Source organism: Antechinus flavipes, chromosome 2 (assembly GCF_016432865.1).
Source record: "Antechinus flavipes isolate AdamAnt ecotype Samford, QLD, Australia chromosome 2, AdamAnt_v2, whole genome shotgun sequence".
NCBI lineage: Eukaryota > Metazoa > Chordata > Mammalia > Dasyuromorphia > Dasyuridae > Antechinus > Antechinus flavipes.
This window is the reverse complement of record NC_067399.1, coordinates 137,595,785-137,620,758: the sequence shown is the minus strand read 5'-3', so window position 1 is coordinate 137,620,758 and position 24,974 is coordinate 137,595,785. Positions and strand designations below refer to the sequence as shown.

Below are 24,974 nucleotides of genomic sequence, written 5' to 3'. Positions count from 1 at the left end.
TTTGTGACAATCCTTTGAAAGAGGTAGTACAAGTATTATCATTTCCATTTTACAGTGAAGAAACTGAGGTTTAGAAAGTTTAACAGACTTTGCTATAGGTCACACAGATGTTCTTTCTACTACACTGCCTCCTTATAAGCCAAGGCAAAGAAGCAAAAATGATCATAGTAGAAATTCAGGAATGACTGTAAAAATTACTTAGTCCAACTATCTCATTTTACAGAATCACAGAATCTGAGAGTTGGAAGGGACCTCAGTCACCATCTAGTTTGAACCCTTCCTAAAAGGAATCCCTCCCGAGACATAACTGCCAACTAGTCAGTCCCCCTGTGTTTGAAGACCTCCAAAGAGGGAACCCATGACCTTCGGGGGCAGCCCATTTCACTTTAAAATAGAAGTCTTTTCTGAGAGCGAGCCAAACTTAGCCGCTTTTTACCTCTTGTTCCTTCTGATGGATCATCCTCTGAGGAGGGAACAGAACAAATCTAATCCTTTTCTAAACAACAGCCTTTCAAATACTTGAAGATAGCTATCATATCTGCCCTCCCTACCTGACACTTCCCCTTAGTCTCCTGCAATCCCCAGTCCCTTCATCTAATCCTCCTGCAGCTGCACTCCAGGTCAGATAAGGAAACAGGTTCAGAGAGAGTGTGACTTTACTTCAAATCGCACAACTGCCAGATCTCTTGAATCTCAGTGTGGTATTATATTAGGTGCCACAGTAGATAGAATGCTGACTCTAATCCCTGCTTCCTTGTTGTGTGACCCTGGTTTAGCCATATAATCTCTGCCTGCCTCAGTTTCTTCATTTGTAAAATGAAGATAAACATAGCATCTCCCTCCCAAGGCTGTCATGAGAATCAAATGAGAGAATATTTTTGAATACAGACCTTAAAGAGTTATATAAATGCTGGTGGTGATGATGATGTCAGGCTATTTCTATTTACCACTGATATGAATATATCTTATTGAATAGCAATTTCTCTCCACAGATATGACGTAGTTAATGATTTGAAAATTCTCCTCTTGGCAATTTTGTGTCTTTTTCTCTGATGCTAGAAAAGTTTAGAGGAAGACAGGGAAAATTATAACTTGCTTTGACCAACATCTGGTGGGAAATGACAGTGATGTCTTAGCAGAACTTTCCTATTCCTCTTGTTTTTTAGCTATAAAAGGTTTTTTTCTCCTGATTACTGATATTATTTTAGTGTTTCACATTCTAGCTAGAGTGAGAGTAGAGAGCAGTTAGAAATAAAAGATCTAGGAAATGTAGTTTTTAAAAAAGAGTACTTTAGAGAGTGGACTTATTAATCAATCAATAAACCTAAATGGTTTAAGTGCCTACTATGTGCTAAGCTTCCCATCCTGATTCTTCGCTGATTCATATGTATCACTTTGCTTCTCTGAAGTGGTTTCCTCATCTATAAAAACTGGGAGAAGACATGAAGAAAGTCTCCTTCTTTGTGACCATCAAATATTTCTCTCCTTAGATGAGAAAAAAATATAAAGGAATTCTATAACTTAATGGAAGAAAATGAATATTACTTCTCTATATTTATATTTTTCATATTGAAAAGCTCTAGTCAATAAGCTGATGAGGCCCTATACCAGGGTGATAGTACTGTCAAAGGAGTTAATGGGGCATATTTGAGAGATGCTACAAAGATAAAATTCAAGAGGCCTTAGCAGCAGCTTTTAGATGAAGGGGATGGAAAAGTGGAGAATCAACGATGGCCCTTAGGTCTTGAGCCTTGGAGGATGGGGGGATGGTGATAGCACATCCAGGTTGAGATGTTTAATAGGTAGTTGGAGATATGGGGTGGTCAGCAGAAAGCACATTTGAAGATGGAATTCAGTGATTGACACCTAAGCTCTAACCACAGTTTTCAGATTGCTTCATATCACTAGAGGTTTGTAATCAGGAAAATGCCATTTTTTTCCCATGGCCTGGGGAAATAGATGACCAGGATATGGGTATCTTCTGCTTCCCAGTGAACACAATACCCAGAAAGATAAGAACATGTTGCGCATTATTGGGCTGTCATGGCTGACAACTTTCCTGCTTCCAGTGTAGATTTTTCACTTAATTAATACAAGTGTTGTCTACACATGATCTTTCATGCAGATCACACTAGGAAAATGGAAGAACACATTTTGGAATGTATCCATTTCCAAAGTTACTTCCAGATCTTAATATATTATATATTGAGAACAACAAGGATGGTATTTTTTGTTTTATTTTAGACTTAGAATTAGAGATCTAGAAGGGACTTTGAGGGCTATCTACTTCAACTCCTCCATTTTGTAGCTGAAGAAATTGATTCATAGAGAAGTTAAATTAATTTTCTACAGAAACAAATGTCAGGGCCACAGATTTTATCCCAGGTTCTCCAAATCTAAATTGTTCTTTGCTCTGCAACATAACTATTTTTATTCATTTAAAAATTTGTATTATTACCCTTTGTTTTTATTTCACAGTCATATCCCCTTAAATATTTCTGATGGGAGCCTTTCTTATAACAAAGGAAAATATTTAGACAAAGCCAATCCCTTCAGCAGTCATTTGCAAGAGCATCTCTTTCCCTTCATATCTTTAGTACCCTGTCTCTTACTGAGAAGATTGATGTGAGTGTTATAATCTTTTCTGTGGTACTGGAATTACTCATTTCAGTTCATCAGATTTTGACTTTTTAGTGGCTATTGCTTATGCAAGAGTAGTCTTTGTGTAGATTGTTATCTTGGTTTTGCTTACTTCCTTCTTTAGTTCTTCAGTCAAGCAAATGACAGTCATTTATTAAGCATCTAATCCAGGAACTGGAGATACAAAGAAAAAACAAAATCAATCCCTACCCTCAAGAAGCTTACATTTTAATGGGGGAGGCAACATTTTTTATAAATAAAATAGATGCATATATAAGAAATATAAGGTAGAAGGGAGGTTACTTTATAAGTGAAAATACTAACAGTTGAAGGGACTGGGATAGACCTCCCCTCAGAAGAGGGCATTGAGCTGAGTCTTGAAGGAAAACCAGGGATTCTAAGAGTTGGAAGTGAGGAGGGAGAAAATTCCAGGCAGGGGATAACAGCCAATACAAGGACATGGAGATGGGAAGGGGGGTGTCACGTGAACGACAGCATGTAGGCACTAGAAGTTCATGATCTAAACTAACAGGTGAGAAATTCCCATACAAATAACTGACTTTATGCTGGGTGACCCTTATACTGTGTGTCACTTAACCCTGATTGCCTCGCCAAAAAATTACTGACTTTAAAATACCCTCAGGAGTTGAGCAAATATACAGTCAGAAGAATTACCCACTATCGCCTGAAAATAAGACGAAAGGGCAGTGTTTGTAATAGATGTCACTGTCTCAGTGTGGAAGAAAAACTTCCATAAAAGTCTTTCAGAAACTTTCATACATGTTTTCTCACATGAATTCCACATATTTGCAATTCATTATGATGCAATAATATTACATTAATAGAGTTTTTCAGCCATTTCTTTTTTAAAAAATATTATAATATTCTTTTTAAATTTTGAGTTTCAAATTGTCTTCTCTCTTCTCTCACCCTTAGAGAAGGCAAGAAATATGATATCTATTATGCATATGAAATAATACAAAATATATTCCATATTAGCCATATTTTTTTTAAAAAATAAGAAAAATAAAAAGAGAAAAGTATACTTCAATCTACCCTAAGAGTGTTCTCTCTCTGGAGTTGGATAGCATTTTTTTTTTCATCTTTCTCATCCTTTGGAATTATCTTAGATTATTGTATTGATCAGAGTAACAAGTCTTTCACAACTGTTCATCATTGCAACATTGCTGGTATTGTGGACAATGATCTGGTTTTTCTCAAGGATTCTTCTCTTTGTGGTGTATCAGTTCATATGTCACCTTTTTTTTAAACTACTTCATTGTCATCACAATTATATGCTACATCTTATTCAGCCATTCCACAAGTGATATGCATTCTCCCAATTTCCAGTTATTTGCTACCACAAAAAGAGCTGCTATAAATATTTTTGTATATATAGATCCTTTCCCTTTTTCTTTGGTCTCTTCGGGATACAGACTTAATAGCAGTTTTGTTTATTCAAAGGGTATACATGGTTTTATAGCCCTTAGGCATAGTTCTAAATTGTTTTCCAGAATAGCTAGACTAGTTCACTTCTCTATCAACAGTTTACTAGTGTACCTAATTTTCTCTCCCCTACAACATTTATCATTTCTGATAGATGGAGATGTTACCTCAGAGTTGTTTTAATTTGCATTTAGATCATTAATTTATAGAATTTTTTTATTTGATTAGGCACAGCTTTGATTTTTTTCTATAAGTTGCCTGTTTATATTCTTTGATCATTTATTAGTAGGGAAATGGCTCTTATTTTGTGAATTTGATGCAGTTCTACATTTAGTATATATTTGAAAAATGAGACCTTTATTAGAAGAACCTGATGTAAAAAATATTTGATATTACTCTATGATCTGTGTTACCTTTTGGCAAAATGTAGTTTCTTTGGGTTATTTATCTTTTTAAATTAAGTCTGTTTATGCTTTTGCTTTGTCTGAGGTCATGATAACTACCCCTGCCTTTTTTTACTTTAATTGAAGCATATTTGATTCAAAAAAAATTTATTTTAATTCTGTGTGTCTTTATGTTTCAAGAGTGTCTTTTGTAAACAATATACTATTGGATTCTGGTTTCTAATTCATTCTGCTGTTTTCTACCATTTTATGGATGAGTTTATCTTATTTATATTCACGGTTGTGATTACTGTGTATTTCCTTCCATCTCATTTTCTTTTGTTTTCTCTATCAGAAATACTTGAAAGTCCACTATTTAATTAAATACCCATTTGCCTCCTGAGAATTATACTCAATTTTTGCTGGGTAGATTATCGTTGGTTGCAATACTAGCTCTTGCCTCTGGAACATCATATTCCAAGCCCTTTACTTCTTTAGCATGGAAACTGCTCTATCTTATGTGATCCTGATGTGGCTCCATGGTATTTGAATTGTTCCTTCTTACTGACTGAAGTATTTTCTCTATGACCTGGAAGCTCTGGGAGTTTTCATTTTGGGGTCTGTTTCAGGAGTCACTTGGAAAATTCTTTCAATTTCTATTTTGTCCTCTGGAGCTAAAATATTGGTATAATTTTTCTTGATAATTTCCTGAAATGTGATGTGTAGGGTCCTTTTTTAATCATGACATGGGCCCCTGCTCCTTTGTATACCTCTCTGCCTAGATGTGGGACCAAAACTGGGTAATTTGTGCCCCCTGTACCCAGGGCTAGCAAGGAGTCCCTGTAATTTCTTTTTGATTACTTACTGTCTTTGGGAGAAAAGCTTCTAAAGCTTTTGGAACTGCTGTGGCCACTGGTATTGCCTTCATCTAGGATAGACCTCCACCCCAGTGTCAAAGACCTCCTAAGTTTTCTTATGCTCAAAAAGGTCTTGTCCTGAGCTGTTGTTGTCTCTGCACTCAAAATTTTGATTTGAGGCGTTATTTTTAAGTTGTTTAGAAGGGAATTTTGAGAGAGTTCATCTAGGTCGCTGCCACTCATCTATCATCTTAGCTCCATCTTTTTAAAACTATTTCCCAATTGATGGACATCCATATTGCATCCATTTTTTTTTTTTTTGCTATTAGAATACAATGAAAATTTTGTCTTATGTTGTAGCTTGCTTTCTAGAAAAGCACTTGAAGATTTGAAAATTTTGGAGCAAAGACAGTTAATACTGTCTGAAAATAAATTGAGCCTTGCAAATTATCCATAGAACTTTGAAGTCAACTGCTCTCTAATGATTTTTAAGGGACACATTTTAGACACTAGTAGTACCTTTCAAGGCTGTTAAGAATAACCAGCACCTAAATGCACTTGTATTCTCTGCTGCAATCTATGCACTTCTTAACCAAGTCAAACACAATATATTCTTTTTTTTAAATAACTTTTTATTGACAGAACCCATGCCGAGGTAATTTTTTTTACAACATTATCCCTTGTACTCACTTTTGTTCTGACTTTTCCCCTCCCTCCCTTCACCCTCTCCCCCAGATGGCAAGCAGTCCTATACATGTTGAATATGTCACCGTATATCCTAGATACAATATATGAAACACAACATATTCTTTAGTCTCAGGGTATAAAACTGCCATTGTTAAGGTTGTTAGATTATACTGTTATAAAAATTTCAAAGGAAGGACCAAATCCCTTGGTACTCTCAGACTTTTGTATATGTTGAATTTGGTAAAAATTAGGATCTTCAATGCAAATACCACTGTCAGTCACTTCCATCTTTTCTTTTTCTTTTTTTTTTATTATTATTATAGCTTTTTATTGACAAAACATATTCATGGGTAATTTTTCAACATTGACCCTTACAAACACTTCTGTTCCAACTTTTCCCCTTCCTTCCAACCGCTCCCCTAGATGGCAGGTAGTCCCTTACATGTTAAAACATGTTAAAGTATGTTAAATACAATATATGTATACATATTTATACAATTGTCTTGTTGCACAAGAAAAATCCACTTCCACCTTTTCAAAAGGCACACAGTGGCAGTGAGATGTTGTGAAAAGCTGCTTTTGACACACTGATGATTGAGGGATCCTGGATTGGTCATTTAAACTTGTAGTCCCCCCAGCCAACTCTCTAACACTATATACTGCAGAAGAGGTATAAACCTGCATCTGTAAAGGGGATTTTTTTACCTAAGATTTCCTCATACTTTCATCACACATTTAAAGGTATAGACTCTCAGATGCCATTCTACATTGGTAAAGGAAGTTACTCATCAGGAGCTCCCTACAGTGAAATCTCATGTTTCATCCAATAAAATTTGTCAACCATCTGTATTCTGGTCAGGGACTGTTGTGAATGGCACATTCATTCTAAGCTACACATTTTAGGGAGGGCATTGACAAATGGAAATGTATTCAGAGGAGCGTGACCAGAATGTTGAAGGGAATGGAGACCATCCTATGTGAGGACTGATTAAATGAACTAGGAATGGGAAGCTTAGAGAAGAGGAGATTTGGGAAGGATGAGGGTAACGTGATTTCTTTCTTCATGAACTCAAAGAACTGAGATATGGGAGAGGAATTAAGTTTATTTGCTTTTGCCCAGAGCATAGAAAAATTAACAAAAGTTAGAAGTTGCAAAGAGGTAGATTGAAACCTATTTTTAAAAATATCTCCAACTTCCTAACAATTAAGAATTGTCCCCAAAATGGGATGGGCTTCCTTGAAAGATACTGAGGTCTCTTTCACCGGAAGTATTAAAGGTTAGCCATTTGTTAGGAATGTGGAAGCGTAGGTTCTTACTCAATGAAGGTTTTGAAGATATATGGGAATAGATGAGATCACTAAAAGGAAGAACATGCATTGAATAGGAGATTTTTAGGGGATAAGAGTTTGGAATGAGGATGGGAATGGGATGAGAATCCACTGAGGGAGATAAGAGAAATGGCAAGAGATAGGAAAACCAGGAGAGTGCCACATTACTAAGCAAGAGAGTATTTCAAGAGGTGTGGACTTGGAGTTAGGAAGACCTGGATTTGGATTTGAGCTTCAGATATTTTCTGGCTGTATGATCCTGGGTAAATCATTTAAAATCTGTCTGCCTCAGTCTCCTCAGCACCTACCTCTTTGGATTGTTGGAGCAGAGTTATAAAGCACTCAGCACATTTTTGGCATATAACAGGTGCTTATTAATAAATTCTTGTTTTTTTCCTTCCTTTAAGAAGGAAGTAATTAATAAGGTTGGAAACAGCAAAGATCAAAGAAGATGAAGATCTGAGAAAAAAAATCTTTGGATTTAGGGCTTAGAAGGTAACCTTTAAGACAGTGGTTTTGGTAGAGTGATTAGAGTAAGAATCCACTTATAAGTGATTTAGTGTTAAGTGATAGGAGACAGAAGGAATGAGTGGTACACCTTTGAAGTTTTGCGTTCCTTTTTTTTTTTTAAAGAGTTTGCTGGTCAAAGGAAGGAGAAGTTGGGTAATAGCTCAGTAGGTAAGAGATCAAGGAAAGGTATTTAAAGTGGCAAAACTGAAATACAAAAACCTGATAGTAGGTTGATGAAAAGGAGACACTTGAGACGAATAGATTGAAGGCATAGAGATAGTTTTGCATGTCCAGGGTACAGCCCAGGAAGAGGGTAACTGATAGACCACTCAGAAGAGATGAGACGGCTATGGATGGAGGGCACAGTTAGAGGTGCTAACCTTGAAAAGAAGAGACTTCCTCCTCTGAGAAATAAGGGAAAGAAAAGAAGATGAGTAAAGATATAAAGAGAAATTTGGATGCAGAGATTAGAGGAATTGCAAGAATTTACAATGGATGACTTTGATCTTCCCAAATAGAAATTCCCTCTCAATAGAAGTTTTAAAATGAAGAAGGGATAACTTCTTTTTTTTTTTTTTAATTTTATTTTATTTAATAATAACTTTGTATTGACAGAATCCATGCCAGGGTAATTTTTTACAACATTATCCCTTGCACTCACTTATGTTTCGTTTTTTCCCCTCCCTCTTTCCACTCCCTCCCCCCCCCCCCAAGATGTCAAGCAGTCCTATATATGTTAAATATGTTGCAGTATATCCTAGATATAATACATATTTGCAGAACCAAACAGTTCTCCTGTTGCACAGGGAGAATTGGATTCAGAAGGTAAAAATAACTCGGGAAGAAAATCAAAAATGCAAATAGTTCACATTCGTTTCCCAGTGTTCATTCTTTGGGTGTAGCTGCTTCTGCCCATCATTTATCCATTAAAACTCAGTTAGGTCTCTTTGTCAAAGGGATAACTTCTTAACGGGGACATTGGAGAAGAGAGTCTTGGTCATATATAGATTGGACAAAATGGTCTCTCAATCCTTTCCAATTCTAATTCTGTTATTTTGAGTTCAAACCATTGGGGAGGTATTTGAAACTTGCAAATAAATACATTTGCAAAGGTTACTACAAAGAATGAAAAATAGATACAAATGGATGTGAATTAAAGGATTTCCAGGAAGCATTGAGAGCCCAGATAGTTTTATAGCCTTAGTTTACTGGGACCAATTGCCACCATTATATTACTTTACTTGACAATCTAAGAATAGAAACAGAGATAGCAAACAGTTGCTATTCAAAGATGAACCTGGATTTCTTGTTTTCTAGTGACTAATTCAAGTGAAGGAAGAGGGACCTAATGCTTAATTGGAAGAATAAGATGAGTAGAGAAAGTGGAGATCATGATAAGAGTAAAAAAAGACCAGATTTAGTAGAATTGTGGAAGAGAGAGAGGTGGGTTGATAGGATGTGATGAGAGAATGGTATTTTAGTATTTAAAATCTCGGTGATGAACTGTTCAGAATGGTGACAAGATCCAAAGCTTATGGGTACTGAAATGAGGAGTTGATGCGGTATGGGAAATATCAACATGGATAATGACATCATCATAATTGGAGTGTGTGAAGTCATTAAAACAATAAGGGGATGTCTTAGGAAGTGATGTAGCTGAATTTAATAAAGATAATAAATAATTTAACAAAGAGGACAGATTGGGATCAGATCCTGTGGAATTCACACAAGGGAGCATAACAAAAGTTGGCAGCATAATAGTCTGGAAGTAACAGTGAGCAACAAAGATTATGTAAAACACTTCAGAAGCTTCCTTTGAAGACGGAGTTCTAGGGACACGATGTCATCAGAGGATAGTAAGACTTCATTTAATGCAAGATGGAAAATATGTTTAAGGGAAAGGCAGAGGACACAGTGTGATTGACCTTTATCCTAGTCAGTCTGGCTTCAAATATTTACTGAGAATTTGCTGTGTGCTGGGCACTTGTGTTAAGCCTTAGGAATACAAAGAAAGGCAAAAAAAAAAAAAAGTATGTTTTCAAAGAGCATACATTTGAATGGAGAATAAATAATTAGGTATATACAAGATGTATACAGAGTAACCAGAATGTAAACTTGGATAAGAAGACATTAGCAGTTGGGAAAGGATGTCTGCAGAAAGTGGGATATGAGCTGAGCCCTGAAGGAAATATGAGAAATAAGGGGCAGGGCATCCAAGGTGTAGGGAACAAGGCAGCCAAGGCAAAGAGAATAGTGATGGAGTGTCATGTTTCAGAAACTCTGTTAGCAACATTTAATTCAATAATTGCTTTGTCCTTTTTGTATAAATCTTCAAATGCCCTTATTTTTGAAGATATCTTTTAACTGAACTTAAACCTTCAAAGTAAAGAAGAAAAAGAAGGGAAGTGAGCCAAAAAGATTAGTGAAAGCAGAAGAAAAAATAGGAAACAGAAGGATGAAAAGTTTGAGGCAGGAGCTGACTTAATTTGATTTGAATGTTTTGCTTACAAATAGGCTCTCTCCAGGAAACTTATGCTAGAGGCAGTCTCCACATATTAATACTTAATTTCTCAGATTTTAATTGGGAGTTAATGAAGCTCCAAGATAATATTAAAAATGAATTAAAGTCAACACAGCGGTTGGTCATACCCATGGCTCACTTAAATTTTCATGGCATTTTTGTCAGGTGCATTTGTCAAGATGGCTGGAAAGTTGTGGAAAAGGATCTATTTTCTGGTCATAGGGCATAGTTAGGAAAAAAAAAATCTTGCTACCTTTGACTGGATAGCTTGGACTTTTAAATGCAAATTGTAACCCTTAAGAAGATACCAATTTTATTTCTAATATTAAGTTTAACTGAAAATATTAATCCTTTGCAAATGACAGAAATCAGGGAGTGAAAAGATCGGTGTCCCACTCAGACCAAGAAAACATCATCACGTGGTTTAAGGAGGAGCAGATTCCACTGAGAGCTGGCTTTGAGAAAAATTCAGACACAATTGCACCCTGGTTCCATGGTGAGTACTGAGATCCCTTCAATGTGTCTCCACTATCAGCAGAAGAAATTTGAATCCACAGAGACCACTGTTACAGAAAGTGTTCTCTTCAACATGCTGACCAAGAGATTTTCAAAATAATTGTCTATTCAAAGATTAGGTTGTATTTCTTTGTATTCCCTGTTTCCTGGGGACCCATTCATCAGCTCATGAAATTTGTTAGTAAGCAGTGAACAATTTCATAAGCCCTGCACATACTGGGTAAATTTGTTGTCCAAACAAATTATCTATGACTGAATGAAAAGATACATTCACATTGCCTTCCGCAAGCAATCCCATAAGAGAAAATTCTCTCTCCAAAGAATTGGGATAGTAGAAACAGTGCCAATCTGGGATTCATGAGAAGCATTCTCATCCTGGATCTGCTCTAAGCTATCTTTATACCTCCTGGCAAATCCTTTCCCTTCCTCGAGTCTCAGTTTTCTCACCTGGAAAAGGTGTTAATTAGGCTTTATGATTCCTCAGATTCTTTCCATTTTTATTATTCCTAGACTCTGGGTTCTGCCGGGTAGTTGAGGTTGCAACTGGCAGTAGGGGCTGAATCTGCCGACTTGCCAAGAAAGTATCCCCTTAAACACAATTACTGTGTGCAGTCTGAAAAACTCTGCCAGCTCAGCTCATGCTTCGCTGCCTACTCTTTTCACTGTTTGGGGTTTCAGTGGCAATGATAGCCAATCTGCTTGGCCCAGAAATTCCTGCTCTAAGACCAGCTGTGCACTCAGTTAACCCATTTGTCACAGTGCGACACTAAGTATGTAGTTTTAACAAATACAACTGAAGTTTTATATCTACAGTGATATATTGCTAGTTTGAATAGATATTGAAGCCTGAGGTTCCAAAAGGAGAGACCATTTTTTTCTTTTAAAACCAAAGCATTATCTATATTAGAAATTATAAGGTCCCCATGGCACCCCCAGGATTCCCTGCTTTGGGCGGCTGTGAGCCTTGCTCTTGAATTCGAGTCCTGCATCCCACACTCACTGGTTCCATGACTTTGGACATGTCACTTAATGCTGCTGAGTCTAAAACAGAACAGAACAGAACAGCACCTACCTGCCTACTAGGCCACCTAGAGAAAGCTGTTATTGTTGTTTGTCCTTTGTTCTCAAAGACAACCAAGATGTCAGGGAGGTGATACCATGACATGCAAGTGGATTGGCTTTGAATGAGGAAGAGCCGTGCAAGGTCACCTGCCTCACTTTCCCCCCAGAGCCAGTGGGCCCAGAGACCAGATACAGATCAGGATGACTGGAAATGGCTCTGGATGAAATGGGACACCATGGCCTTTTAAAATCAAGTTCTTTAATTTAAAGAAGGTATATTCAGTGATTAAGGGTAAGAAAGAAAGAAATGAAACAAAGGATGGATTTTCTTACCTAGTCAAAAATAAATGAGTGAATGATTTTTTTTTAATTTTATTTTAATTTATTTTTTTATTTTTTTTTGCCAAGGCAATTGAGGGTTAAGTGCTTTGCTAGAAAGTATCTGAGGCTGGATTTGAACTCAGATTCTCCTGAATTCAGGGCCAGTGCTCTATCTACTGCTCCATCTAGCTGCCCAATTAGTTTTTTTTTTTTTTTTTTTTTTTTTTAAACAAATCATTCTGGGAGGGGAAGACCCTCAGGGTCTCTGGGCAAACCAACAATTTTACATTCCCTCTGAGCCTAGCAGGGCCAAAAATAAACAAAGAAAACCCAAATGGTCTTGATTTGGGACCTTTCTTTAACCAATCAATGAGAGCCAGAGTAAGAAATAATATTTATTTTATTTATTTACCTAGAGAAAATAGCTGAATTGTGAAGTCAGACGAGAAATGACAAAAGGTTGAGAAGTGAGAGGAGAGGAAGCAGAAGCAATGAGAGTACCATTTCTCTGTGTGTAGCAGAAGATTGTTTCTAATAATTAATAGTGAATTGGCAGTAGATCACAGGTCAAATATGGATTAGGTTTTTCTTTCCTTTGTGGAAGCGTGTTAGGTACTGAGGCTTGAAATTCTGATCAAGGGATGAATTCTTATGTCAAGAAGTCTGGTATGTCGATCCTTGAACATTATATGGTCATCCCATTTGCACGTTTCCATATAGCATCATAGTTTGTTCATTTCAGATAACCCATGAATTTGTCAGTGAAATCCAATTAATTTGGGAGAAGAAGTGGGGAGGCCATTTATCAAGTATGTCATAAAGGGAAGCCATGCTTCAGGTGGGATTGGACTCGTGCCCTCTGAGACCCATTCCAACACTGATGCTGATTCCATATATTCAATTTTGACTGACCTGAAAGACACATTTCAACCATCAATTCTGTTTGAAATCTCAACTGGAAGCTGTGAAAGCATGATTAAGCCAGGAGCCTAGTGGAAACTCACAAAATACTGCTTGGAATTTTTGCTGCTATGGCTAAAAAACCCCACAAAAAATCAACCCAAGATTCTTGTATTTTACGTATACATATTGTATCGATGTACCATTGTAATAGTGTCCTTGTTATTTACTCAAACATTTATCATGTTCATGTTGCCAGAGAAAAAAAGAGCTTGTACCATAAATCATTATCTTCAGTTTGAGTGAGTTAATCAGATTTCACAGGCTTCTACAGAAAAGATGGATCACATCTAAATAATTCATTCTACCTTTAGCACTTACATTTATTCTCTTGCAACACAATTGTTTTTTCATTGGTACTTTGAAATCTTAGCTGGTGGTCTTCCTGTATTGATTTATCAGGTTTCTTTTTCTGTCCTTTACTCTGTGAATTATTTTTTTAAGTTATTAAATTATCTTCTTATCTCAAATAATCCCTTTTCACATTTTAAAATTCTCTTAATTAAGCAGCATTTCCTAATGGCAAAATGTAATCATGTCCTAAAATTTGAATGAAAATAGTATGTTAATAGATAAGTAGATTTTTTTTTTTCATTTTTGTTTGCTATGACTGGATTGTCCTAGTACAAAAAGAGTAAGTAGTTTAACTCATCTTGTTGTATTTATTGAACAACTTCTCTATCCATATAATCAGACAAGGATCTTTAGTATACCCAAAGGACTTAATTCAATTCACCTTGTATATTTTGAACACCACCATGTACCAGGTACTGTGCTGAGGATAAAAATGAAAAAAAAAAAAAAATGAAAGATGGGATAAAAGGGGATTTTATTTCTGCAAAATAGAACGGAAATTTTTATAAAGTTTAGTTCCACATTTATCATTTCCATATTCATTTTTAAAGACAGACAAGAATTTAAATTTCTTCTTTCTCATTCTGTGTCATCTTATACCAGTCATTAACTTCAAAACATCTCATGTCATTTACTTGATATTTCCACTGACAGAAAAATTTCATTACAGATAAAATCCTGTTTCAACAAATTTGAATGAACAATGTTAGTTATTATTCTACTAGATATTTTTGAGTCAAATATTGTAGAGGGCTGAAACTCTGAGCAATTAAGGCTAATTACCTATTCCATGTGAGATAATGGTTCTATAAACATATACTTATCAGGGGTCCTCAAACTACAGCCTGCAGGCCAGATGAAGCAGCTGAGGACAATTATCCCCCTCACCCAGGGCTATGAAGTTTCTTCATTTAAAGGCCCACAAAACAAAATTTTTGTTTTTACTATAGTCCGGCCCTCCAACAGTCTGAGGGACAGTGAACTGGCCCCCTATTTAAAAAGTTTGAGGACCCCTAGATGAAATGGTGACGTGATGGCTCTCCTTACCATTGGTGCTTGCTGAATGTGTGGTAGTGAGGTAATCGTAGGCAAGGACTGGAGGGCTGAGGAAGAGAGGTCAGGGTCACTCAACTGCAGGTCGAGGAAAAGAGAGGCTGGAGATTCCGGACTCCATAATCCGGATACATCTTTGGCAAGCCGCATGGCTGTTTGCCTGCCTCCATCACTTCTCCCCATAAAGACCAAAGACTTTGACTGATCTGGATCCTGAGGCCTTCCAGAGAGTTAGCCCAGACCTTAATAAAATATGATTCAAAATAAATGGGTCATATGTTTAACTTACATTGTGCTGGAAGGGGTAGAGGAAGGGAGGAAGAAAAATTTGAAACACAAGGTTTGAATATTGAAAAGCATTTTCGCATATATTTTGAAAATAAAAAAAACTTTGATTAATGGGGGAAAAATGGGTCATTGACTTAGTAGACAGAGTGTGGTATGGTTTTAGAAAAAATATCAGCTTTTAAGTTGGACTTGGGTTCAAATTCTACCTTTTATACTTGCTATGTGACATTATATAAGTCATTTAACTTAACCTAGGCTTTGGACTCCTTGTCTAAACAAAAAGAAATTTGAACTAAATGATATCTAAGGATTCTTTTATTTCTAGAACTATGATCCTTTGGTTATCTGACGAGGGCTTAGAAATTTCTATGAAAATAATTGTTGTAGGTTTTCTGATTAGGTTTAGAAATCTCTGTTTTATAAAAATAATTGTTGTAAAGTTGAAGAAAGTGACATTAAGTCAGTATAACAAGATCCACGATATCATCAATGTTGAGGTTCCTTCCACCAAAGCAGTTCTCAGATTCTCCTTTTTTCATTGATAGTCTTCAGTAATAATAATAGCTAATATTAGTATAGGGTTTAATGTGTCCTAGGTTCTGTGCTAAGTGCTTCATAAAATCATCTCATTTTATCTTCCAATTAACCCCAGGAGGTAAGTCCTGTAGTCCCCATTTTACAGATAAGGAAACTGAGGCAGATAGTGGTTAAGTGACTTGCCCAGGATTACATAGCTAAGGAAGTATATGAGGCTGGATTTGAACTCAGCTCTTCTGTGTTCTATCCACAGCTGCACAAGAGTGCTGGATGCTTGAGTGACAGCCATTTCCTAATCACATGCCATTCGTGTTTGAATGCCCTTTACAGAACTATAAGCCATTGTCAAACAGTTTTTGTAGAGTTTGGAGAAAGAAAGCAGAGTGTATTTTCAGAAAATCTGGGTTTGAAGTAAGTCTCTGCTACTTGTAGTATACTTCATGTGTGACTTTGGGAAGGTCACTTCCTCTCGCTACAATTCTCTGGGTAAAGGACATAACCCTTCAGTTTAAATTTGGCTCTTTAATTCTGCTTTTCAAGGGCTTGTGCTGTGCTTGGAGAGGGAAGCCTTTCTACCTGGTGCAATCAGAGAACAGTTGAGTGTTAAAATTGTTAAATCAACCATACATGTATTCCTGATAGTCTTATGTCCCTCTGTCTGATCATAATCTCTTATCCTTTCATCTCTCCCAGTCCCTCATTCCTTCTAAACCATTTTAAAACATCCTCACTCAACCCAGTTAATCAATTAATTCAAGCTTATTGCTTGAATTTGCATTTAAAATTGCATTTTTAAAAATACAATCTCCTGTGTGCCAGGTGAGAAGCAGCGAGGGCTTGGCTGAAGGTCCTGCCTCTGACCAGTGGCACCGTGGGCACATCCTTTGCTCTCTCAGTTCTCTGGGCAGCTTTCTTTGAGTGGCAGAGGCGGGGCCGTCCTGCACTGACAGGCAGTTTCCCTGTGTTGGAATTATCTATCCCTAGAACAGGTCCTGTCCCTCCCATTTCATCCCCTCCTATGTGCTAGTCATTGCATCAGGAACTATCCCACTGCTTCCTGCTTTCCCCGTCCATTCTAGCTCGAGCCTTCCTTTCCTATAGTCAAAATCTTGAGCCTCTCATTAAGCAATTTAACTTTACCCTGTCTTCTGCCTTTGAGTTCTTTAGCTCTTGTCCTGTTGCTATTCATCTCTTTCCAAACTCTAGTCATGGATTATTCTTTCCATCTTCTTTCTTTGCTCCTAAAATATTTATTTTACCCTGATGAATCATGAGAGTGGAGATCGTGAAAGTCACATTATTGAGCTGTGTTTGCTTTAAATGTTTGTTATATAATCTCACCAGAGCCCCCGCTGCTATACAGCAGTCCTTTTATTCATCCATGATTGAGTCTATATCCCATCCTGCATAGCATCTGTTCAAATCTTTTCTCCTCATGACACTCACAGTACTCCTCAGTCCCAACAGAAGATTAAAAATCTTCTGTTGAATAAAATAAGGTCTTAGCATTGCAAGCTCCTTCTATGCTACTTCCCAGTTCTACATTTCAAATCACCACACCAGCTTCCCATTCTCTCCTCCTTTGCTCTAGTCTCAAAGGAAAGAGTGGACTACTCTGCCCTCACAAACATTTGTATCCTTAACTCCATCCTCTCCTGTCTCCTCTGGAAGTTTGCTCCCTTTTTCCTTCTTATTCCCTTTCCCCTTCTTTCTATTCCCCTTCCCCTTCCCTTCCTTTCTGTTTCCTTTCCCTTTCCCTTTTTTTTTTTTACCCTTGCCCTTCCTTTAGTATCCCTTCCTTTTTCTCTTTTCCCCTTTCTCTTCTGTTCCTCTTTCTCTTTCCCTTTTTCCCTTCCATTTCCCTTCTTCTTCCCTTCCCCTTTCTCCTTATACCCTCTCCTCCCCTTTCCCTTCTCTTTCCAATTCCCTTCCTCTTCTTTTCCCCTTCCCCTTCCCCTCTACTTTCATTTTCCCCTTCCTCTCTCTTTCCCTTTCCTTCTCTTTTTTGTTTAACTCTTAAATTCTTTTTTTTAAAGTATTTTTTCAATTAGCAAGCCTTTTTTCTTCTAGTTCCCCCAATTAAAAAAAAAAGGAAAACCAAACCCTTGTAACAAATATACATAGTTAAGAAAAACAGATTCCTGAATTGGCCATCCATGTTTAAAAATATGTCTCTTTCTGTACCCTGAATTTCTCACCAATCTCTCAAGATATGGATAACATTCTTCATCATTGGTTTCTTGAAACTATGGTTGTTTGCTGCATTGATCAAAGTTGCTTTTTTAACTTTGTCTCTCCTAATACAATGACTCTTTCCTTCCAGCTTCCAAACATATCCAACAGCTTCCAAATAAATCCTGCCTTCCATCATTATAAAACCTTCACTTTAGCCTAATACATCCCCCTTGTTATTGCTCTATATTTCTTCCCTTTCACAACCAAATTTCTTTTTAAAAAAGCTGTCTTTACTTCTTCTGCTTTCTCACCTCATACTTTCTTCTCAGCTTACACAACATTCTGATTTCCATTTTCATCACTCAACTCAAATTGCCTTCTCCAAGATTACCAAGGATTACTTTTTTCTTAATGGCCTTTTTAAAACTGAACAGTTCTTTATTCTTTTTTCTTTTTAATAATATTTTATTTTTCCAAATATATGCAAAAATAGTTTCAACATTCACTTTTGCAAAAACCTGTGCTCCACATTTTTCTCCTCTCTTCCTCCCACAAGAAAACAAATAATCTTGTATAGGTTAACACATTAAATTCTTCTTAACATATTTCCATATTCATAATGCTATGCAAAAAAAATCAGATCAAAAAGGAAAAAAATCAAGCAAATAAACAACAACAAAAACCAAAAAAGGTAAAAATACTATGCTTTCTCCACATTCAGTCTCCATAGTTCTGGATTTGGATGCTTCTTTCCATCACAAGTCTATGGGAATTGTTAATGGCCTTTTCTTAATTGGCCTCTCTTGAGAATTTGATATTGCTGATAATCCCCTTACTTCTGATCATTTCTCTTCCTGGTACTTTTGTGATACTGTTCTGTGTGACATAATATAATAAATATGGCATTGGACTTATGATCAAGATGATCTATGCTTAAATCCTGTATTAGTCTCTGAGACTTACTATGAGACTCTGGGCAAGTCCCTTGACCTTTTTAAATCTCCATTTCCTCATATGCAAACTAACGAATATGGATTTAATGGACTTCAAGGCTTCTTGCGTCTCTAAATATACCTGTATGATTGCTTTTTCTCAATCTCTCTTACTGAATCCTCATCTTTCTTTTACCTCCCTTGCCAGGGTACTGTACCCTAGGCTCTTTTTAAAAAAAAAAATACCTTTTCTCTCCTGATGCTCAGTAGTTCCAATGGAGTCACCTATCCCCACTATGTAAATGACTCTCAAATCCATGTATCTTTTCTCAGTTTTCTGAACTTTAGTGTTCTGTCATCATAATTGCATGTGGGACATCTCCAAGGGATGTTCCATGGATACCTCAAACTCAACCCAAGACAGAATTCATTATTTTTTTTGCCCAAGTCCCTTTTCTCCTCCTAACTTCTTATTTTTGTGGATGGCATCATTATCATTCCAATCACCAGTTTCCCAAAAGTGAAGTCATTCTCCAGACAATTCCAATCAAGAGGAACAATAGTGTTTCTCTAAGGAGACTGATACGGATGTTCACTGATGTGTAACTCACCAAACAAATTTTATTTTTAATAGAAATGTATAGAAAGTAGAAATAGAATGACTATAAAGGTATAGTCCAGTCATGTAAAAATATTGTCAGAATGCTAAAGCTCAGAATAAGCTAAGGTAGTGAGGGAAACCATGACCAAAACAAATTTTCTGTTTATTTGCTTTGGGGGGACAGGTGCTGATTGAAAGGGACAAGACTTTTGAATGGGGGTATTCAAGGGATGGTGTTAAATGACAACAGAGAGAAGGTAGAAGTTCCAATTTTGCTTTTATTTTCTCTGCCAAGAAAAATTACCTTTGCATTGGAAAACATAGAACGAAAATGTTTAACCCAGAGTTGACACCCCAAGTAAGTAAAGAGATAGTAAAAGAGCATCATTTTGGCCTTGATGAATTCAAGCCTATGGGCTATGACCTTGGTTGCTGAGAGAACTGACAGTTATATTTAGTTGTTGAGATACCATCAGCAGTACTTGAAAACAGAAAAGAGTAGAGAAACCACAAGATTGAAGAACAAATGTTTTTTCCCCAATTTTAAAAACAAATAAACAAATAAAAATCTCCCTTCTTAATCTGTATTTCTTCTTAGAATCAACAAAAACCTCCCTTTTCAATCTGTATTTGTTCTTAGAGTCTTTTTTATCTCATTTCATTATTGTATCATTTTTGTATAGTAATTTTTGATAATGTCACCTGAACCAAACCAGCCTCTAACCTGTGAATGAGCAGAGCCAGTTTAATTTCAAAGTGAGGGAAATAGGTTGCAAGCAAGGGGGCAGATAAGGCACACGTGCCAGGGCCCTGCCCCTAATGGAGGACACGCTTGAGTGTGGCAAGATCTCCGTCCTTGTACCCGTGGCTGTGCAGTGAGCTGCAGCCCTGACCTGGGCTAACAGCAACGATGAGACAAATTTGATTCATAGCAGGACTTCATGATCTTGACTGGTGCTTGTCTGAGATCCGAGAACACCTCATACTGATCCAAGCAATACAATAATTATATGAAATAATTCTGGAACTTTGCTGTGAGCGGGATCAATTGGTGAGCACAAAGGATTATTGTTATCCAAGCTCAGAGCACAGCTTACTTGCTGGGCCTTAGCTCTGGAAAAGAGGGTGTTTCTTAATAGCTTGAAAATAGTTTATAAGATAACAAAAATATGAATGTGCTGATATGCTTTTATATTCATGTTTATATCTCCTAATGAATGTTAAGGATCTTCCTGCCTAACAGTGACTCAGCTTACCTCCTGCTGTTATAACAAAATCAGGTTATATATTTTGACCTGTTTTAACCCCCTTGATGATGGATCTGCCAGGTATATTTCTATATATGATTAATAATATAAACTAATGTGCTTTTAGAGTTTATAGGTAAAGTATCAGAAACTACTAAATGAAATCCTTATTAGGATGAAGTTCAATGAGAATCCACATACATCAGTGTATCTGTTCAATCATTCAAAGAGGAATCATCTTATGTTTCTGTGTAGTAAGCATGACATGGAGGGAGGGGAGAGAAGTGACAAGAATGGAGAAAAGCCACAAGTTAAAAAGGCACAGTTCCTGCCAATAAGGAGCTTCCATGTTATCTGGAGAGCCATACATAAAAATAGTATATCACCTAGTTGTATAATTACAATTAGCAAATGCATTTATTAAAGTCCTAGTTGTACCTCTCTGGAAATGTTAATCCTTTTTTTTAAAGATTGTTCTTCCTTTCTGACATGTTGAGAAAATGAGAATGTGTTTGATTTTTCTATTAATATTCTATTTTACATTTCTTAATAGAAAGTTTAGCCAACTTTTTAAAAAAATCACATTTTTTGTTTTAACCACATATGGATTATCATTAAACTAGAAAATGTCTGTCTATTGAAGTAGAAGCAGATTCTTAATTGACTTTCTTACTATAATTCTTTGTTGAGTATAAATTAGTCTTAGTCTTTAAACAGTCATCATCATCATCAACTGCTATCAGCAGCATCATCATAATAGCTGACATTTATTTGTCATTAACAAATTACTTCACATAGATCAGGGGTCCTCAAACTTTTTAAATAAGGGGCCAGTTCACTGTCTCTCAGATTGTTGGAGGGCCGGACTATAGTAAAAATAAAAACTTTGTTTTGTGGGCCTTTAAATAAAGAAACTTCATAGCCCTGGGTGAAGGGGATAATCGTCCTCAGCTGCCGCATCTGGCCCGCGGCCGTAGTTTGAGGACCCCTGACATAGATCATCTCATTTAATTCTCATAGCAATGAGCTATGGTACATAAGTTACTTATTTCTCCACTAGACAGATCAGAACACTGAGACTCAGAGAGATTCTTAACTTAGCTCACACAACTACTTAGAATGGGAACCAAAGCCTAACTTTTCTGGCTCTTTCTTCCTGAATGCATTTGGTATTTCATCGATGCACTTCTAGAAATGTGATGGGCATTTTATTAACATGTATTTAAAACAATTACAAAAATGATCAATTCTCTTCTTTTCCCCAAGGACCTTTGTTACCGTCTTAGCAGGTAATTGAGCTTGTCTTTGTCCAAATGTATTAGCATCTGTATTTTATTTTCCTAGCTGCTCAGAACAGATTTTTTTTTTTACATTTATGGGGTATCCAGCATATTCCATTATTAAGCTATATTGATTGCTTCTAGTTTTGGCACATCCCTTAAGTTTTTCATTCTCCTCAGGGGTAAATCCTATTAGTTTCCGTGAAAGCAATTATTCTCTGAAACCTGAGCTCTCTGGAGGTAGTGTTCCTTGTGGATTCATATTTCCCTTCTCTTCTTCCACACTTGCTACCCTAGCAATTCTTAGACCTATGGCTAGGTCTCATACAGCATCTGGTTATGGATATGTATGTACATACACACATATATGTATATAAAACGTAAATTCAGTAGCCAATATTAAAGACAAACTGAGTGCCTCTAATTTTCCTTCAATAAATTTGCCCAAGTCAGAATTAATTACTCTCAAACTTATATACTCATATATATGTATATGGTACATATTATGTCTATATGTACACTTATATAAATATTTTATTCACACAGATAAAACAGTAGCTAGTGTAAGAAAGATATATTGGATGCCTCCCTAATCTTCCTTAACCTATGAATTAGCCCAAATCAGAAGTAATAACTCTCAAACTTATTATAGCTAGATTTACACACATGTATGCACAGAGAGACAGATAAAACCCTAGAATATTTGAATGTGTACATACAAATATATACATATATGTTATATGCACATACATGCATGTATATCTATTTATAGATCAGTAGTTACTCTTAAAGAAGATATATTGAGTGTCTCCCTAATTTTTCTTATCCTATGAGTTAGCCCAAGGCAGAAGTAATGGTTCTCAAACCTATATAAATAGATATACACATTTATGTATATGTGTACAGAGACACACAATATGCATATATATTTGGATGTGTACATAAAAACATACAGATATGTTATATACACATATATACATGTGTGTATATCTGTATATCAATAGTTAGTCTTAAGGAAGACATATTGAGTGCCTCCCTAATTTTTCTTAACCTATGAATTAATGATTTATATGAACCTGTGAAAAATGATTAATACAATCAGAAGTCATGTTTCTCAAACACTTTTAACTGAGGACTGAAAACTTCTGGCCTCCACACTCTTCAGAAGGCTAGGAAGAATCCTTCATCTTTTAGGGGAGAAAGCAATATAACCAGTTTCAAAATCCTTCAAATCTCTGTTTTTGTGAAAACAATAATAACCTTGAGAACAATGTTTTCTATAGCTCTTAGAGCACATTTCCTCACAAAACCCTCTAGATTATGCAAAATTGCTGTGCATCTCTTTTCTATAGATACCTATATGAACATGTAACCCTCTGCCTCCATGATGGAATGCAAATTCTTCAGGGGCCTGTTTACCTTTTTTCCCGTTTTATTCCCAGCACTTAGCAGAAACAAATAATGAAATCTTGTCATTTGACCGACTCAGTCTTTTTATAGGTGCTGAAGCTAAAATTCAGAAAGGTGATGCGAGTTGTCCTAGGTCACATAGGAAGTAAAGGCTAGTCAAAATTTGAACCTAAGTCTTCTGAACCTTGAGTCTAACATTTATCCCTTGCATACCATTATTTATATAATTTCAAAGCCTGTTCTGTCTGAATTTTCAGATGAATATATAAACTTTGTCTCATTTGTAATACATTTACTTAAATATGTGATACCTACTTAATGTCTTAATGGATAAAGTCTTAGAACTGATGTTGGGAAAACTTGAATTCAAATCCTGTTTTGGAAACTTATTTGCTGTATAATCATGAGCTAGTGAGCACTTAACCTTTCTATCTCATAAATTTGTTGTGATGCTCAAATAAGATAATGTATTTAAGATATGTATGTGAACTTATTGTTATTTTCAGAAAGCAGATTTATAGAAGCAGGTAGTGAAAATCCTTGGTGGTTCCAGGCTATGTAACAAAGAGAGCTTAGAAGTCAGCTTGGAGATAGGCAGTTCTGTGGTACCCACCAGAGGCCAGCAATCTGTACTTTTCAGCATGAATACTGTACCTACTGTATTCTGTACTACTTCCATTTTACTACCCCCTCCCAGACTTCTGTCGGGCCCTCTTTCATTCTCCCTCTATACCATCTCTGCCCAAAAGAGATCCAACAAATGTGTTTCTCTTTCTCAAAGTTCCTCAGATGAACAAAATTCCTTGTAGGAATAACATTTATCTTTCCTTTTCATTCTCGTTGTATTCACTCATTTATTTAACAAAACTCTATTAAGCTCCTTCACTATGCAAGATACTGTTTGAAGTCCTGGAGCAAGGGTCCTCAAACTACAGCCCACGGGCCAGTTGAAGCAGCTGAGGATGATTATCCCCCTCACCCAGGGCTATGAAGTTTCTTTATTTAAAGGGCCACAATACAAAGTTTTTGTTTTTACTATAGTCGGGCCTTCCAACAGTCTGAGGGACAGTGAACTGGCCCCTTATTTAAAAAGTTTGAGGACCCCTGTAGGGAAACTCATCACCACTCATAGGTTCCATTATTACTTCCATCCATATGCTTTCCAGATCAGTATATTCAGCTCTGATCTCTCTCCTGAGTGTCAGTCCCACATGACCGGCTCCTTTGGGCTTCTCAAAATCTGTGATCCATAGACATAGCAAGCTCAATATCTCCAAAGCAAAGCTCATCTTTTCCCCTAAACTTTATCCTCTTTCCAGCTTCTCTATTACTGTCATGCTGCCCAAGCAAAGTTAAAATAATTGAGAAATATTTAATTAAAAAATACAAAAACCCTAGATAAATCAAACATTAAAACTAAGTCAATATGGTCCAGAGGGACCCTTATGTATAGATTAACAGTTCCAATTTCTATTCGACACTCTTGCTCAAAAGCATCACCATTATCCAGGCTCATGTGGTAACCTCTGTGTTCTCCTCATCAACTTGCTCATACTTATCCTGCATATCCAAATCTCACCCTTCCTGTCTTCACAGCATCTTCCAATTGTGTCCATCCATGTCCTCTTCACTTATACAACCATCACCCTGGTTGTGGTACTGGTACTGGTGCTCATTACTTCTAGCCTAGAACATTTTACAATGATATTTTCATTGATCTCTTTGTCTCAAGACTCTTCTCACTCAGTTTTATTTTCAATCAGCTGCCAAAGTGATGTTTCCTAAAATCTAGTTCTGACTATGTCATACACTTATTCTCTCTCTCTCTCTCTTTTCTCTCTCTCTCTCTCTTTTTCTCTTTCTTT

At 36.5% G+C, this 24,974-nt stretch overlaps 1 protein-coding gene across 3 annotated transcripts in view; it reads left to right on the top strand.

Moving 5' to 3' along the window:
• SH2D4A (SH2 domain containing 4A) overlaps positions 1-24,974 on the top strand; it is a 112,028-nt gene that overhangs the window by 68,749 nt on the left and 18,305 nt on the right. For all 3 annotated transcript variants that reach the window (XM_051975646.1, XM_051975645.1, XM_051975644.1), the window contains one exon: positions 10,739-10,869. In XM_051975646.1, coding sequence (XP_051831606.1) covers positions 10,739-10,869 — 131 coding nt within the window. The remainder of the gene's footprint in view (positions 1-10,738; positions 10,870-24,974) is intronic.